Source organism: Diaphorina citri, unplaced genomic scaffold (genome assembly GCF_000475195.1).
Source record: "Diaphorina citri unplaced genomic scaffold, Diaci psyllid genome assembly version 1.1 scaffold61, whole genome shotgun sequence".
Classification (NCBI taxonomy): Eukaryota; Metazoa; Arthropoda; class Insecta; order Hemiptera; family Psyllidae; genus Diaphorina; species Diaphorina citri.
The window spans coordinates 148,588-163,551 of NW_007377498.1; the positions used below are offsets into that span (position 1 = coordinate 148,588).

At 37.1% G+C, this 14,964-nt stretch overlaps 1 protein-coding gene across 1 annotated transcript in view; it reads left to right on the plus strand.

Moving 5' to 3' along the window:
- Positions 1-1,536: 1,536 nt before the first annotated feature.
- LOC103518555 (histidine-rich glycoprotein-like) overlaps positions 1,537-14,964 on the plus strand; it is a 30,462-nt gene continuing 17,034 nt past the window's right edge. Inside the window, exons 1-2 of the mRNA XM_026830102.1 lie at positions 1,537-1,548; positions 1,646-1,737. Of these exons, the coding sequence (XP_026685903.1) occupies positions 1,537-1,548; positions 1,646-1,737 (104 nt within the window). The remainder of the gene's footprint in view (positions 1,549-1,645; positions 1,738-14,964) is intronic.

Genomic DNA, 14,964 nt, shown 5'->3' on the forward strand with positions numbered 1-14,964 from the left:
AACTCATTTCTGCCGTTTAAGTACTAACCCGTATTTCATCTGTTTACTAACCCACTAGGTACTAGAATCCTTTATTTGTCCTGATATAGGAACTAAAGGTTCTCTACTTACCACCATTTTCAAAATCTCCTCTTTGAACTTCACTTTCATTTTTTCAATCAATGCAATGAGGTTTTTTAGCTTCAAAATCAATTTTCTCTCAACTGATTGTCAATCAGAACCAATGTTAAAATTTTCATGAGATTTTTCAACGTTCATCCGTGCTTTATTGAGACCATTTAGGTGGAAGAGATGGGGCCGCAGGGATATTTAGGTAGAAGTGATAGGGACGTCTAGTACGCTCGAGGTACCGCGATAATATTCTGATACCGACAAATATTTCACGCTTGACGGAGAATTGTCAAAACCCGTGTAGGCTCCGCTCTTGCCACAAAATTGACCCTTCTACTCTTTTCTGGTTTCAAGAGTTCTCCTTACATTTGTAGCCCAAATCAAATGTCAGCCCAAAGCAATCACCTGAGGGGTGATCGAGAGGCTGACGAAAATCGCCGACCCCGTCTGAACACTCTGAACACGGGAAAAGGCAAGGAAGACGAAAGACCCTAGTTGTTCGGTCACAGTTTTAGAAAGAACAAAAGGAAATGTAAAATTCTCAAGCTTTCAGTAATGACTTGACCCGTTGCCAGAAAAGAGTAGAAGGGTCAATTTTGTGGCAAGAGCGGAGCCTACACGGGTTTTGACAATTCTCCGTCAAGCGTGAAATATTTGTCGGTATCAGAAATCACCCCTCAGGTGATTGTTTTGGGCTGACATTTGATTTGGAATACAAATGTAAGGAGAACTCTTGAAATTGAACGGCATTTCTTATACTTAGTCTTTAGTATTAATCCGTTTTAGTAGTCATCAATCAGCACTAACTAACAGAACGAATACTGGGTAACCACAATCTGGGGTTCGACTCCTACTGAAATTCCTTGGAACACCCTGAATGTTACTCATCCGCGTCAGTGGTAACAACTGTACAGATGAATGAAATATTATTTTCATAATGAGTTCAAGCACTGTAAAAAATAAAACAGCGGAGCGGAGCGAGTGATTATTCTCATCAGAAGCAAGTTGTTCACATATTGTTATCAATACATATATTCTCGTCGGAGTTGGAGTTTGGTGGAGTAGATGCACTAATTATTTCCCCTACCCGTCCGTCGTCCTAGAGTTATGAATCTATCAATGCATTTATCTAGGCACTCAATGCGAACAAGGCTCACCTGAACAAACACAATGGCGTTATTTATCACCGGCAAATCTCCGTGTTTATTTATACGCCAGATGCTGTGATTGTGCAGTACATTGCCATTATTTCCTCGCGGTGACGTATATTGTTTTGCTGAAAACTAACCTAGGTGAAACTCACAACTTTCTGCTGAAATCCTAGGTGACATTTGAACTTTCCAAGGTGGGAAGGTTCTCAGATTTGTGGGGGTTTCCAAGAATTGTTCTTTTACAATACTTTATACTGTATCTTTCAATAATGTGATGATAGATGTGGTGAGTTCTTGAAAGGTGGGATCATGCATTTTGCTAAAGCTTGTAATTTCAAGACTTTTCCGTTGAAACCATGGCTTGGCTTTTGTTCGTTTTCCAGATATTGGCGGTTTGCCTTACTGGACTTAGTTTGGCCAAGACAGAGGAGAATGCCGTGGCGGAGACTGCCGTAGACTTGGTGGGCGCTGAAGGGTAAGTCAATGAATTTCCCGAATATTTCTCAAACTTGTGTACAGTAAAGTATTATGTAAGAATTTCGTAATAACTCAGGGCAGGGTAGACCCCAAACAATTTTGTAAACATAAACTTAGCTTATAATATTTGTTAAACAATGTAAAAGTTTTGGAAAAATATTGATAGTAGCTTGTTTATCTTCTAAAAGTTCAAGATGTATACAAGAGTACTCGAAACATTTCACACCAGAACGAACTTTTGACAAAACTTTATCATAAGCGTAGGATATGACTAGACGAAACTTTGAGAGGAAATATTTTGCTAACCATGTCACCTCATGTACTGTTAATTAACTTTCTTTGTAACAAGAGAAGACAAAATTCCTCTGAAGAAATTTCCTGCTCAAGTTCCTGTCTAGTTTTATCAGGCGTTGACTGACAAAACGCTGTACATAATAGCGTCGGCACTTTGAGACACAAACTGACCAACACAAGCTTCATCCTTGTCAGTTGTGTTATAGAGAAATTTCCTGCTCAAGTTCCTGTCTAGTTTTATCAGGCGCTGACTGACAAAACGCTGTACATAATAGCGTCGGCACTTTGAGACACAAACTGACCAACACAAGCTTCATCCTTGTCAGTTGTGTTATAATTATTCCACTACAGAATTCACTCCAAAATCCACAATCATATTCCGTTTCTATTTAATGTCTCCTTTTCCTTTCCGGTTCCTTCTTCCTTTAATTTCAACGTGACCAATGCTGAATTGACTTTTTTTTTACTTTCGATTTTTGTAAATAGAATTTGTTGTATGTTATTTTGTTTAATAATTCACTATTACTATTGTTTGACAACAGACTTGTTGTCGGGGTATCATTTCTGGATACTTTGTGGTGTTTTTTATTGTATTAGTTTACTATTAAGTGTTATTGCTAATTGTTACCTGTTATTCTCGCAGACCCTCGTGCTATATATTCTGGTTAGGACTTTTTTTTTATATCGTTAATTAATTATTCATTTAATTTTATTTTATTTGTACTATTGCCACGTGCAAGTTGTTAACACAAATGAAGCATCGGGAAAATGATTGACAAAAAATATAATCATTTTTCAATTAATCCTTCTAAACGGATTTCAGGGAATTTTTAGCTATTTTTATTTCATATCTACATACACTTTTGCTTTGTTTTTTTGCTACCAATTCACAATTTTCAAATCAAATTACTCGTATCCAATTACAATAAAATTAATGAAAGGATTTTTTAGTACAAGAATTTAATTTAATGGCTTTGTTTTGTCCAAATCACACTTTGATAATTTGATATCAATCGAATGTTCAATTCAATTGGGATTTTCTCAGCTCAGTAAAATCGACAGTCTTAAAAAACAGTAGTTCAATTGCAGGCAATTGAGGTTTGAGAATTAGAATTAATGAAAGGATTTTTAGTACAAGGTTTTAATTTAATGGCTTTGTTTTGTCCAAATCACACTTTGATAATTTGATATCAATCAAATGTTCAATTCAATTGGGATTTTCTCAGCTCAGTAAAATCGACAGTCTTAAAAAACAGTAGTTCAATTGCAGGCAATTGAGGTTTGAGAATAAGCATAAAATTAGTATTGAACTCCACTAAAAAATAGGCATATTTTATTCAAACATTTCACAACACCAATTTCAAATCCACTCATGCATTAACTTAACACCAACTTTTCGCTCATTAAACGAAAAACCTCTCTCTCTCGAGTTTAGTACAAACCATACAAAAGCGGCTGATGGGGGTTTTTCTCCTCAAGCCATTCCCAATACAAATTTCCTTCCACTTTTTCCACATTTTTTCCTGTTTTTTCACATTCTCATTTGCAGAGTGCTTCATAATTTAACCCAAATTATATGGGGATATATATAATTTATCCGCAAATTATATGACGATATATATAAAAAACCATAAAAAATTGCTCACCTCTATTGACTCAGAGTTGTTTGTTAAGTTTTAATTATAATTTTTTTGATATAGGTTTTGTTTTTTCCATTTGCTATTTACTTTTATTTGTATATTTTAGTTTTTTTTAATGCTACCATTACCTATGTTACCTATTTACTCATATTTATCCATGATGTTTGCCAAATAAATCTAAAGGATTTTCATTTATAAATAAACAAAACTTGTTTGATATCTTGCTTATTTGAAAAGAATACCTCAATTCAATGTAGATCGAGAAATAACTGTTACACTTCACAGGTAGAACAGATATTTCTCTGTCTACATTCAATATGGACCTTCACAAAGTTACTGAAGCATCCATCCAGATACCTCAATTCCTTTAGAAACATCCCTTTAGTCTTTTTACTTTCTATTACTACAGTATAGCGGAGCTATACTAGTAATGAAAGTATTGCAATCGGTCCAAATTTTCAAAATCGGGAATTATTTCTCTTTTCTCTATCTACATTCAATATGGACCTTCACAAAGTTACTGAAGCATCCATCCAGATACCTCAATTCCTTTAGAAACCTCCCTTTAGACTTTTTACTTTCTATTACTACAGTATAGCGAGCTATACTAGTTTTACTTTCTATTACTACAGTATAGCGAGCTATACTAGTTTTTTTTTTTTTTTTTTTATAGGAGGGCCGAAGGGGAAGCCGTGGTTTGAAACAAAAGCCTAGCTTGGTTGTGTGTTGTGGCCGGTGTATTAAGATATTATCTCGTTACAAAACATGAGGATAAAGCGCACCAGCCTAGCCGAGTGCATCGAAACGTCACGGCTAGGCGAGCGTATCAGCAATGTCTGTACATGGATCATTGTATCATTTACTCGAGTACAACCTGTATCAGGGGTTTCCAACTTCCATGTGTATGCGGGCCACATGCTGCATTGGCATCAGGTACTTCGCGGGCCACATACACAGGGGAGCAGGTCCGTATCCAGACTTTTCTTGAGGGGATTGGGGGTGAATGCTCAATTTTCGGAGTCCACCCCATGGTAAAAGAGCAGAAATCAAGTCCGAGGGGGGACCACCCTACAAGGCAACATGTGGTCCGCGGGCCGCTAGTTGGAAATCGCTGACCTATATCAAGTAGTGTATATAGAGTTGACTGTATTATGTATTTGAGTACATTATACTCGTATCAACTGACTGTATTAGTACTATTAAGAGTACATATTATATCCACCAGAGTTGACTATATTAGTAGTACATACATACTCGTATATCCACTAGAGTTGACATTAGTAGGACTCACATGACCGTACACATATCATTTAATATGAATAAAAGTAGACATTGTCTAGCCTGGTAGTCATTGTCTTTCATACAGGGAGGTTGTGATGATTCGTATTGCTTTCCTCGGAAGACATTGTTAAGTCCACACGTGTAGTCGACGGGCGTCGATCGATGTCGCCTGAAACCGTCAGACTGCCTCGACAACGCAGTTTCACGACGGTTGACGACGGAAATTCCTAGATTGTTGCAAAAAATATTTCCGGATTGTTGAAAAACAATGTTTCTGATTAATAGTGTGCATCTTGTATGAGGACTTGAGATTCGCAAATGGGGAAGTTGTCAGCTTTTTAGTGACGCAAAGTTGACGGAGCTCCCAACAGCCCTGTCCCTCCAGATTGCCTCTTCACTCCCCCTATCCCCCTGTCCCGCAGTTTGCCTCTTCGCCTCTTCTTCAGCGTTGAAAGGTTATCAAAACAGTCGGAATTATAATGAGGAGGCAGAAGCATTACTTGAGCTTTCTCTGTGTGACGTGGAAAACGCTCGGAAATGGTCTCAAGGGAGGTGATGGTGGAGGGAAACGAGCTAAGCTGCAGAGGACGGTGGAGAAAGTAAGAGGAAGACTGGTGGAAGAGAGAATTAAGCTAAGTACGAGGAGGAGGAGATGAAGAAATTTAGGAGAACACTAGAGAGGAGGAAAATGAACGAATTAGGAGGAGAGTGAGCTAAGGCGGGAAAGGTGGTCGAGAAGGGGAAGGAACTCTTTAAGAGGAGGTGGTAAAGCAGAAGGAACTAAGAAGTGGTGGTGGAGAAGAATTGAGCAAAGCTGCGGAAGGCGATGAAGTAAGGGGAAATAACTGTGCATAGGTATTGGGGTAGGAGAACCAACTTAGACATCAGCAGGAAGGAGGAAAATGAGGAACAAGCTAAGCTGTGGAGGAAGGGGAAGGAACCTCTAAAGAGGAGGAGAAGGAGCTAAAAGATGGGGGGAAATGAACGAATCTGGGGAAGGTAGGTAATGATGAAGGAAGAGGAAAAAAGTTCTAAATAGGTAGCGAAAGAGGAGAAGGAGCAGAAGGAGCTAAGTGATGGGGAGGGGGAAACGAAGTAAGCTGTTGAGGACGGTGTTGGAGGAGGAGAAAGGAACTTCAGAAGGTGGCGAAGGAGGAGAATCTGGGAAAGTGGAGGGCAAAGGGATTGATGATGAGGGCAAGATGGAAAGTTTCCGACGTCATAATTTCACGCTTCACCTGGTTTCTTTACCGGCGGAACTGAAAAGCTGTATGCAGAGTTTTGGGGGAATCGGGGTCTCCAAGGGGAGTCCACAAGAAGATCGTTTGCGGACACAACCGTATTTGTGCATACTATCTATATTCCAATACTACTTACTTACTTTCCGTGTCCAGCTCGATCGTCAAATCTTGTCCATCCAGAAAAGAGCGGTCAAGTACTTATATTCCAATTATTGAATACTTACTTCCTCTATTCAAAGGAATTTGTTGAACGATTCTTAAGTACTTATACATATTCTTTTATTTTGGCTGTTTGCAAGTTTGAGTTCGGAACTCTTGTTGTCCTTTCCAGTTACTATACTTGAGGTGGAAATCATTTCTGAGGGTGTAAATATCTTAATATCATGACTACGGTACTACCATGAGACCTATGTTAGTAAGTTAGTTTTGAGCATGAGCGGAACCTTCCTTGTTTTGCAGTTAAGGAACGACCTAATTCATTCCTAAATTTGATTGTTTCACGGTGTGTATCTTTTGACTTCGCGATCTGGGAATGGAGGAGACGCAACATCTTTTCAAAATGCAAGGTACTTCAAATATCTTCAAAAATTTCCGAGCACTTACTCTGGACGGGGCTTCAAGTTTTGTTCAGTGCAAGTAGAAAGTTCATTTTACGCAACCTTAGGAGGAACGATTTCTAACAATTCTAACTTTCTAATATGTAATTATAATGAAATGATATGGCGTGCATTTGACACCTTTGGCGGTAATTGCTCAAATTTTAGTATGAAGACTCGTAATAAGTGTTTTAAACTTGTAATAGCCCTCTTTTACACTATTTCTCCAGTCCCTCCTTTTATATTATTTTAATGGACTTTTGAGTGGAAAACTTTTAGGTGAGGTTAATGCCCGGGAGCGTTCTCTACCACCTAACCTGCGAGCTCTATTTCCGCCACCCTCTAACTCCGTACACGGAAAGCTCACATTGAGGCCTAGGTGTAGGGGTAAACAGCCCTAAAGGATGGGTTGAGCTACTACGAATCTATACCCTCCAAGTTAACTAGGCTGGCTCAAGTTCTGTTCGGTTTATTAATTTACATATTACGTATAACCAGTTTATTGAACGCCATGAACGCCATCTCATATGACCAATGTTTTAATGTTCATTTAATGCTATAGCAATTAATTCTGTGTCTATGTACATAACATCCTATTATGAATTCTACATGCATATACAGTGTGTAAACTATTTATGTACATGGACTTATGTGTACAGGAGAGGTGTTGAATACAAAGTTTACAGTGTCTGGTCACAATTATACAGGGTGTCCCGCAATTATACAGGGTGTCCAAAAAATGAGGATACTAAAATTTTAAACGGTGATTTTATGGGATAAAATAGAAAATGTGAAAAATGAGCATGCCAAATTTTAAAGGAGGGTTAAAATGAGACTTTTCTACATGCTTTTGCTTTAACTTAAGATCTTTGTTTGTTTCTATGGGTCAGAGATCTGTAACTGTAACCAAATTTTGAGCCCTTTTACTTGACCAACAGACTTGGAACTTTTTACATTTGTGTCTTTTGGATGGTAAATTTTCTATCAAAATGTATATTGTATAATCTATCAAAAAATATGGAAGCTTATGTAATAAAAGCATGTATTTTTTATTTATACACAGGTGTTCCGAAAATGGAAAATTATCTCAAATTGAGGTGCAGGGGTTCTCATTTGCGGCTCTAAAATAGAATTGAATTTTCGTCACCATTCCCAACAAAATCACTCCTTCAAGTTTCAGTACTTCAACTTTTTGATCACCCTGTATAAATAACCGGATTCAGAGAAGCTTTGTCCAAACCAATTGAAAACAAATCATGAACTTGGTTTTTTTTTATGTCTGTTTTAAGTTGCCATCAACTTGTGCTTTGACATGAAGGTATGAATAAAGATAACCTGGTAATTTATGGCTTCATCTTTAGTTCTGATGTGACATTTGATTGATGTCGATTTTGCGATATTGACACTTTGTCTTTTTTTATTATTATTTTAGAAGTCTCTGTTTACTGTTTAAGCATTTGCTTTTACTTCTTTAGTCTCTATTTTAGAATTTACAATTTTATCGTTTGACTATTTTTCTTTGGATTACAAAGTGAATTTGAATGGTTTCTTTGATAAACAAATAGTAGATAGTGATTCTGTAGTCAGTTGAGATGTAAGACTAAACAAGTCTGCCTAAGAGATAAGAGATTTTGACTAGCTTTGTTTGAATCAACACAGTAGCAAATTTAAAACTTGTTATCTTGAGGATTGGACAAATTATATGCTTGCTATATTTTCTTTTGTTTTTCAAAATAAAAGCAAAAACTATAAAAATCCTAAAAAAAGGGAGGAAAAATGAAAAGTTGGAGTTTAAACTTACAAAAGCGGTTGCGAAAGTCATTGTATCCAATAGAGATGAATGTAATCCAATGAGATAATCAGTACACAAAAGTCAGTGAAAATTGACACTATAAATCTTCACGTATAACTTTAAGACAACTACTACCGACATGACATACCTAATACTGACATGACTGTATGAATGATTGTATGAATGATGACTATACAACATGAAGTAAAAATAGGTACATATTTATTCATTGTATTATATATGTATAAAAAACAATTTGCTTTCTCTTTAATTTCTCCTTTTTTTTTTATTTATGTAGGTACCTACTTAATTTTTCTCTGTTATTATTATTATTAGTTCAACACACCCTAAACATTTCCCCTTAAAAATTACAACCCGACACCAGCAATGTGCTGAATGGGTTGTAAAAACTTTTCACATTTTTTTTTTTTTTTATTTTCAATATCATTATTTTTTTTTTCAATTATTACTGTTATTTGTTGTAATGTGTGATTTATTTATGTAAATAAATGAAAAGTATTCTTATTAAAAAAAAAAAATACCTAAAAGTGCACAAGTAGCTACTTCAGCGATGTTCAATTTTTACTTTCTATTACTACAGTATAGCGGAGCTATACTAGTAATGAAAGTATTGCAATCGGTCCAAATTTTCAAAATCGGGAAATGGTTGGAAATATCCGTTTTGGGATCCCCTGATGTCAAAAAAGTGATTTTTAGCCCATGGTCTGTACGTAACGTACGTACGTACGTAACGTACGTACGTACGTAACGTACGTACGTACGTAACGTACGTACGTACGTAACGTACGTACGTACGTAACGTACGTACGTACGTAACGTACGTACGTACGTAACGTACGTACGTACGTAACGTACGTACGTACGTAACGTACGTACGTACGTAACGTACGTACGTACGTAACGTACGTACGTACGTAACGTACGTACGTACGTAACGTACGTACGTACGTAACGTACGTACGTACGTAACGTACGTACGTACGTACGTACGTACGTACGTGCGTACATACATACGTACAGACCATGGGCTAAAAATCACTTTTTTGACATCAGGGGATCCCAAAACGGATATTTCCAACCATTTCCCGATTTTGAAAATTTGGACCGATTGCAATACTTTCATTACTAGTATAGCTCCGCTAAACTGTAGTAATAGAAAGTAAAAAATCTGGTGTGAACATCACACGACTTTCCTTATCCTATTGAATGATGCTTATTTGAGTGTTCTTTTACCCTAACTTTTACAATATCTCTAACCGTTTTGTCGCTATAGCTGAAAACCGCCAAAAAACGGTCGAAATCTGTCAAAAGCGGTCAAAATACCGCCAAGCGCAGCAAACATCTCAACCAAACGTTTTGTGTTGCATCCTTATCACATTTAGGTTTTGTTTTTTCCATTTGCTATTTACTTTTATTTGTATATTTTAGTTTTTTTTAATGCTACCATTACCTATGTTACCTATTTACTCATATATTTATCCATGATGTTTGCCAAATAAATCTAAAGGATTTTCATTTATAAATAAACAAAACTTGTTTGATATCTTGCTTATTTGAAAAGAATACCTCAATTCAATGTAGATCGAGAAATAACTGTTACACTTCACAGGTAGAACAGATATTTCTCTGTCTACATTCAATATGGACCTTCACAAAGTTACTGAAGCATCCATCCAGATACCTCAATTCCTTTAGAAACCTCCCTTTAGACTTTTTTTTTTAGAATCTAAAGCCTCCTTTTCTCCTTCCCTTTTCTCTCAAGTCTTCTTCAACCTTATCTCTCCACCTCAGTTTGGGTCTCCCTCTCTTTCTCTTCCCCTGAATAGTTAGTCCTTCTCTCTCTCTCTCCTCTCTCTCTCTCCTCTCTCTCTCTCCTTTCTCTCTCTCCTTTCTCTCTCTCCTTTCTCTCTCTCCTTTCTCTCTCTCTCCTCTCTCCCTCTTCCCATGTATGGTTAGTTTATATCAGGCCATTCAATTAGGCAGGGCTTATTTTACTTACTCATTATCTGGCCTATCCATACTTGGCTACTACCAGCACAATTCCATGTTATATGGAAACCTGGACTCAATGTCTTACCTGGAAGCAAAGAAAAGAAACACAAAAGTCAGTGAAAATTGGCACTATCATAAATAGCCCGAGATATACCTAAAAGTGCACAAGTAAGTACTTCAGCGATGTTCAAGATTTTTTCTTTTTAAGAGTAAAAAACTTTTACTATACAAATCAAAATTAGCCCATTATTGGCCACTGGGTCAAAGACAGGAACGGAGTTATTATTAATTAGATTCATATTAGACATCACCCAAATTAGATAATGGCTTACCTTATTTTATAATTGACTAGGGTTCTTTGTGACGAGAAGAACACAAAGAACCCTAGTCAATTATAAAATAAGGTAAGGAACGGAGTTATTCCATCCCCCCCTTTTAAAAAAAAAAAATAATGCATTTTAACTCTGGAATACCAGATTTAGTTCCTTTATTTCAGATCAAATCTTTAACTTAAAATCCAGAAAAGCAGTAAGGACGAGAAGAATCTAAGGCGTATTTTCAGCAACTCCCTAAGGACAGAAGTTGGCATCAGGTGTGACTTGGCCTTTTGAGAGGACAAACATTGGTAAGTAATAGAAATAATCAATATGTTTTATTAATAAAAACTGTTGTTTTTTCAGAGTTTCGGGCATTGTAAGTAATAAATTCTCACTCTCAAGTCAGACTGAAGTCAATTTTGACCAATCAGATGTTTGGAATTAATGCTTCAATCACTTGGGGCCAGGGTACTTTGGTCATAAAATATGGGTGTTCGTTTATAAAGGCGACAAGTTTGACTACTATTTCAGGGTGTACCCAGGCGCCTTCGACGACCCTGTACATCGGATTATTTGCATTTCTCCAGTCTCTGTACATTTACTTTACTCTGTGTACCAGAGATACACAAATACTCTTTGCCTGTGATAATACGTACACTATGTACACCAGTGGTGTGAGGTCAGATTTTTAATAGGGGAAACTATAAACTCATATACATAAGCGGAACAAATTCCCTGACGACTCCTTGTTTACAAATTCCCTGACGACTCCTTGTTTACAAATTCCCTGACGACTCCTTGTTTACAAATTCCCTGACGACTCCATGTTTAAATTCCCTTACGACTCCTTGTTTACAAATTCCCTGACGACTCCTTGTTTACAAATTCCCTGACCACTCCTTGTTTACAAATTCCCTGACGACTCTTTGTTTACAAATTCCCTGACGACTCCTTGTTTACAAATTCCCTGACGACTCCTTGTTTACAAATTCCCTGACGACTCCTTGTTTACAAATTCCCTGACGACTCCTTGTTTACAAATTCCCTGACGGCTCCTTGTTTACAAATTCCCTGACCACTCCTTGTTTACAAATTCCCTGACGACTCCTTGTTTACAAATTCCCTGACGACTCCTTGTTTACAAATTCCCTGACGACTCCTTGTTTACAAATTCCCTGACGGCTCCTTGTTTACAAATTCCCTGACGACTCCTTGTTTACAAATTCCCTGACGACTCCTTGTTTACAAATTCCCTGACGACTCCTTAGTAAGTATTAGTGGATTCCAAGACCACCAAAGCGACATACCGTAAATGAGCTTATTTTTATTGTATTCCCCTTTTGAAAATCTCACTCCACGTCACTGACGTCTACTAGATATGCAATACGTTATACATATGTATATTCAGATGCAGAGAAGACATTTTTCAAGTCGTTCTTTTATGCATAATTCATGTGTGTAACACATACTTCCCTCATTCTTTACGGGAGTCAACGAGTTGAGTCCTGATGCTTTTAGGTCCACATAACCAATTCAGCCCGCTAAGTGGAAGGGTTCACATACGGATTGAGTCCCAAAAACTCCCATTTTCACAGGTTCATCGCAAACAAATATATGTTTTCAACAGCTAGGTATTCCTTTGACGAGTCAGATCCTAAAAAGGTCAACTAACTCATGATAGGAATTACACTTCGTACACGAATCAATTATGTAGTCCAATCAACGGCACGGTTGGTCCAGTATTATAGGGGCACGGTTGGTCCAGTGGTAACGCGCTTGCTTGCCATGCAGAAGGTCCCGGGTTCGAATCCCACCATCGACAAAAATTTGTCTTAGGGGTGCTCAAAGTGGGGTCATAAACGAGCGGTCATGGTCATTTACAATCACCAAATTTTGGACACCCCTAAGACCCCGTGGAGAGCTAAATATTGTACGTTCAATTCTTCAAATCATTCTTTTTTTTCCCTCTTCTTATTCTTCTTCCACCACTTTTTATTCTACTTCTCTGTTTTTTTCTCCTCCACTTCTTCTTCCATCAGGTTTTTTTTTTTTTTCAACTCTTCGGCCCGAAACACGATTGACCTTGCCAGCAAAATTTCACGCTGAGCAATTCGTTGATTTTGCTAGTTCTGGTACCTGCACCTCTGGTATCTCGTATGTTTATCTTCAGGTATTCTTCCATGGCTTTTGTTTTAAACCCATCGTTTTCCTCTTCTTCTTCTTCTTCTTCTTCTTCTTCTTCTTCTTCTCCTTCTTCTCCTTCTTCTCCTTCTTCTCCTTCTTCTCCTTCTTCTTCTTCTCCTTCTTTGTATTTTTCTTCTTCTTCTTCCTCCTCCTCTTCTGCTTCTTGGTCTTCTTCGTCTACTTGTGTTGTTTGGTATTTGATTCATCAGTGTTCACATTATTAATTTGTTCAACAACAAAGCAACAACTGATTTTGGTAACTCTTGGATACCAAGAACGAGTATGGTTCTAAAGATTCTAAAGGGGATTTACCGGACGTCAGTAATTTCCAAGATTCCCAGAAGAACGTCCACATTAGTGAAGAAGAAAAATCAACTGCATGCATTGACAAGACATAACTGTTGGAATTTCCGGAATGCGTTGATTCAAACCCGGATTTATCTTTCCAAGCATCTTGGACTCCCGTCAATCAAAACCAAAGACCAGGTATAGAGATACTAAGCCAAGAATCTCAAGATAAACCAAGAATCTCAAGATAAACCAAAGATCTATAGGGTTAGCCAATCAAAAATTCAAAACTGATCGGGCAACAATAAGGGAGATAAAACGCGGGATAGATACACAATTATACAGGGTGTCCCGAAAATATTTTCCGGGTAATCGGTAAACTGCTCGAGTCATCAGTTCATCACATAAGAAAATTATATTAGCGCTAGGTCCCGGAGTTGTTTCCCACCCGGCGCGGATTTTATCCTGGAGGGATAAATTTCGTTCTCAGAACGGCTGGCTTTCTCCTATCCTGTCTTCCTTCTCTCGTCACTTTCGGGACGATAAGACCTTAGCAGTTACAGAGTTACAGACAGTTCTTCTATCAAACAAAAAAAAAAAAAAAAAAAAAATCGGAATTTGTATTTTTCTTCTTCTTCCTCCTCTTCTGCTTCTTGGTCTTCTTCGTCTACTTGTGTTGTTTGGTATTTAGCAATTACAGACAGTTATCTCTATCAAACCTAAAAAAATAGGTATATTTACAGAATTTACACGAAACACATTTTTTTCTTTGAAAACACGTCTGCCTGCTGGGCGGGACTCAAATCATCTATCCAAATAGGAAAATAATTAAAACACACATCACATTCGTCCAGAAACTCGAAATTTACCTACGGGAGGCATCAGGGCACAAACAAAACATAAAAACCAGTTTTTTTTTTAACCACATTAAAAAAATTTAAAATATTAATTATCTACCAACCAGTTCCTACCCAATACGTTTACCACTTATCTTTATTACACTCTTCTGACCACGGGACTCAAATCGTCTATCCAAATAGGAAAATAATTAAAACACACATCACATTCGTCCAGAAACTTGAAGTTTACCTACGGGAGGCATCAGGACAACAAACAAAACATAAAAACCAGTTTTTTTTTTTACCATATTAAAAAAATTTAAAATATTAATTATCTACCAACCAGTTCCTACCCAATACGTTTACCACTTATCTTTATTACACTCTTCTGACCACTAAACACAATATTCATTCAAATTACAGACTGACTGGTTGTGTTCTTTCATTATTACTACTTCTTCTTCTTCTTCTTCTTCTTCTTCTTCTTCTTCTTCTTCTTTTCAAATTTCTGACCACTAAACACAATATTCATTCAAATTACAGACTGACTGGTTGTGTTCTCTTATTATTTCCTTCTTCTTCTTCTTCTTCTTCTTCTTTTTTTTTCAAATCGTGAAACACGAGATGTGAATTAGAATTTAGAAGGAGTAAAAAAAAAACTCGATTCAGTAAATAAGATTAAAAAAATCGTGTTTGAGTTTTTTTTTTTTTTTTTCCTCCTCCTTCTTCTTCTTCTTTTT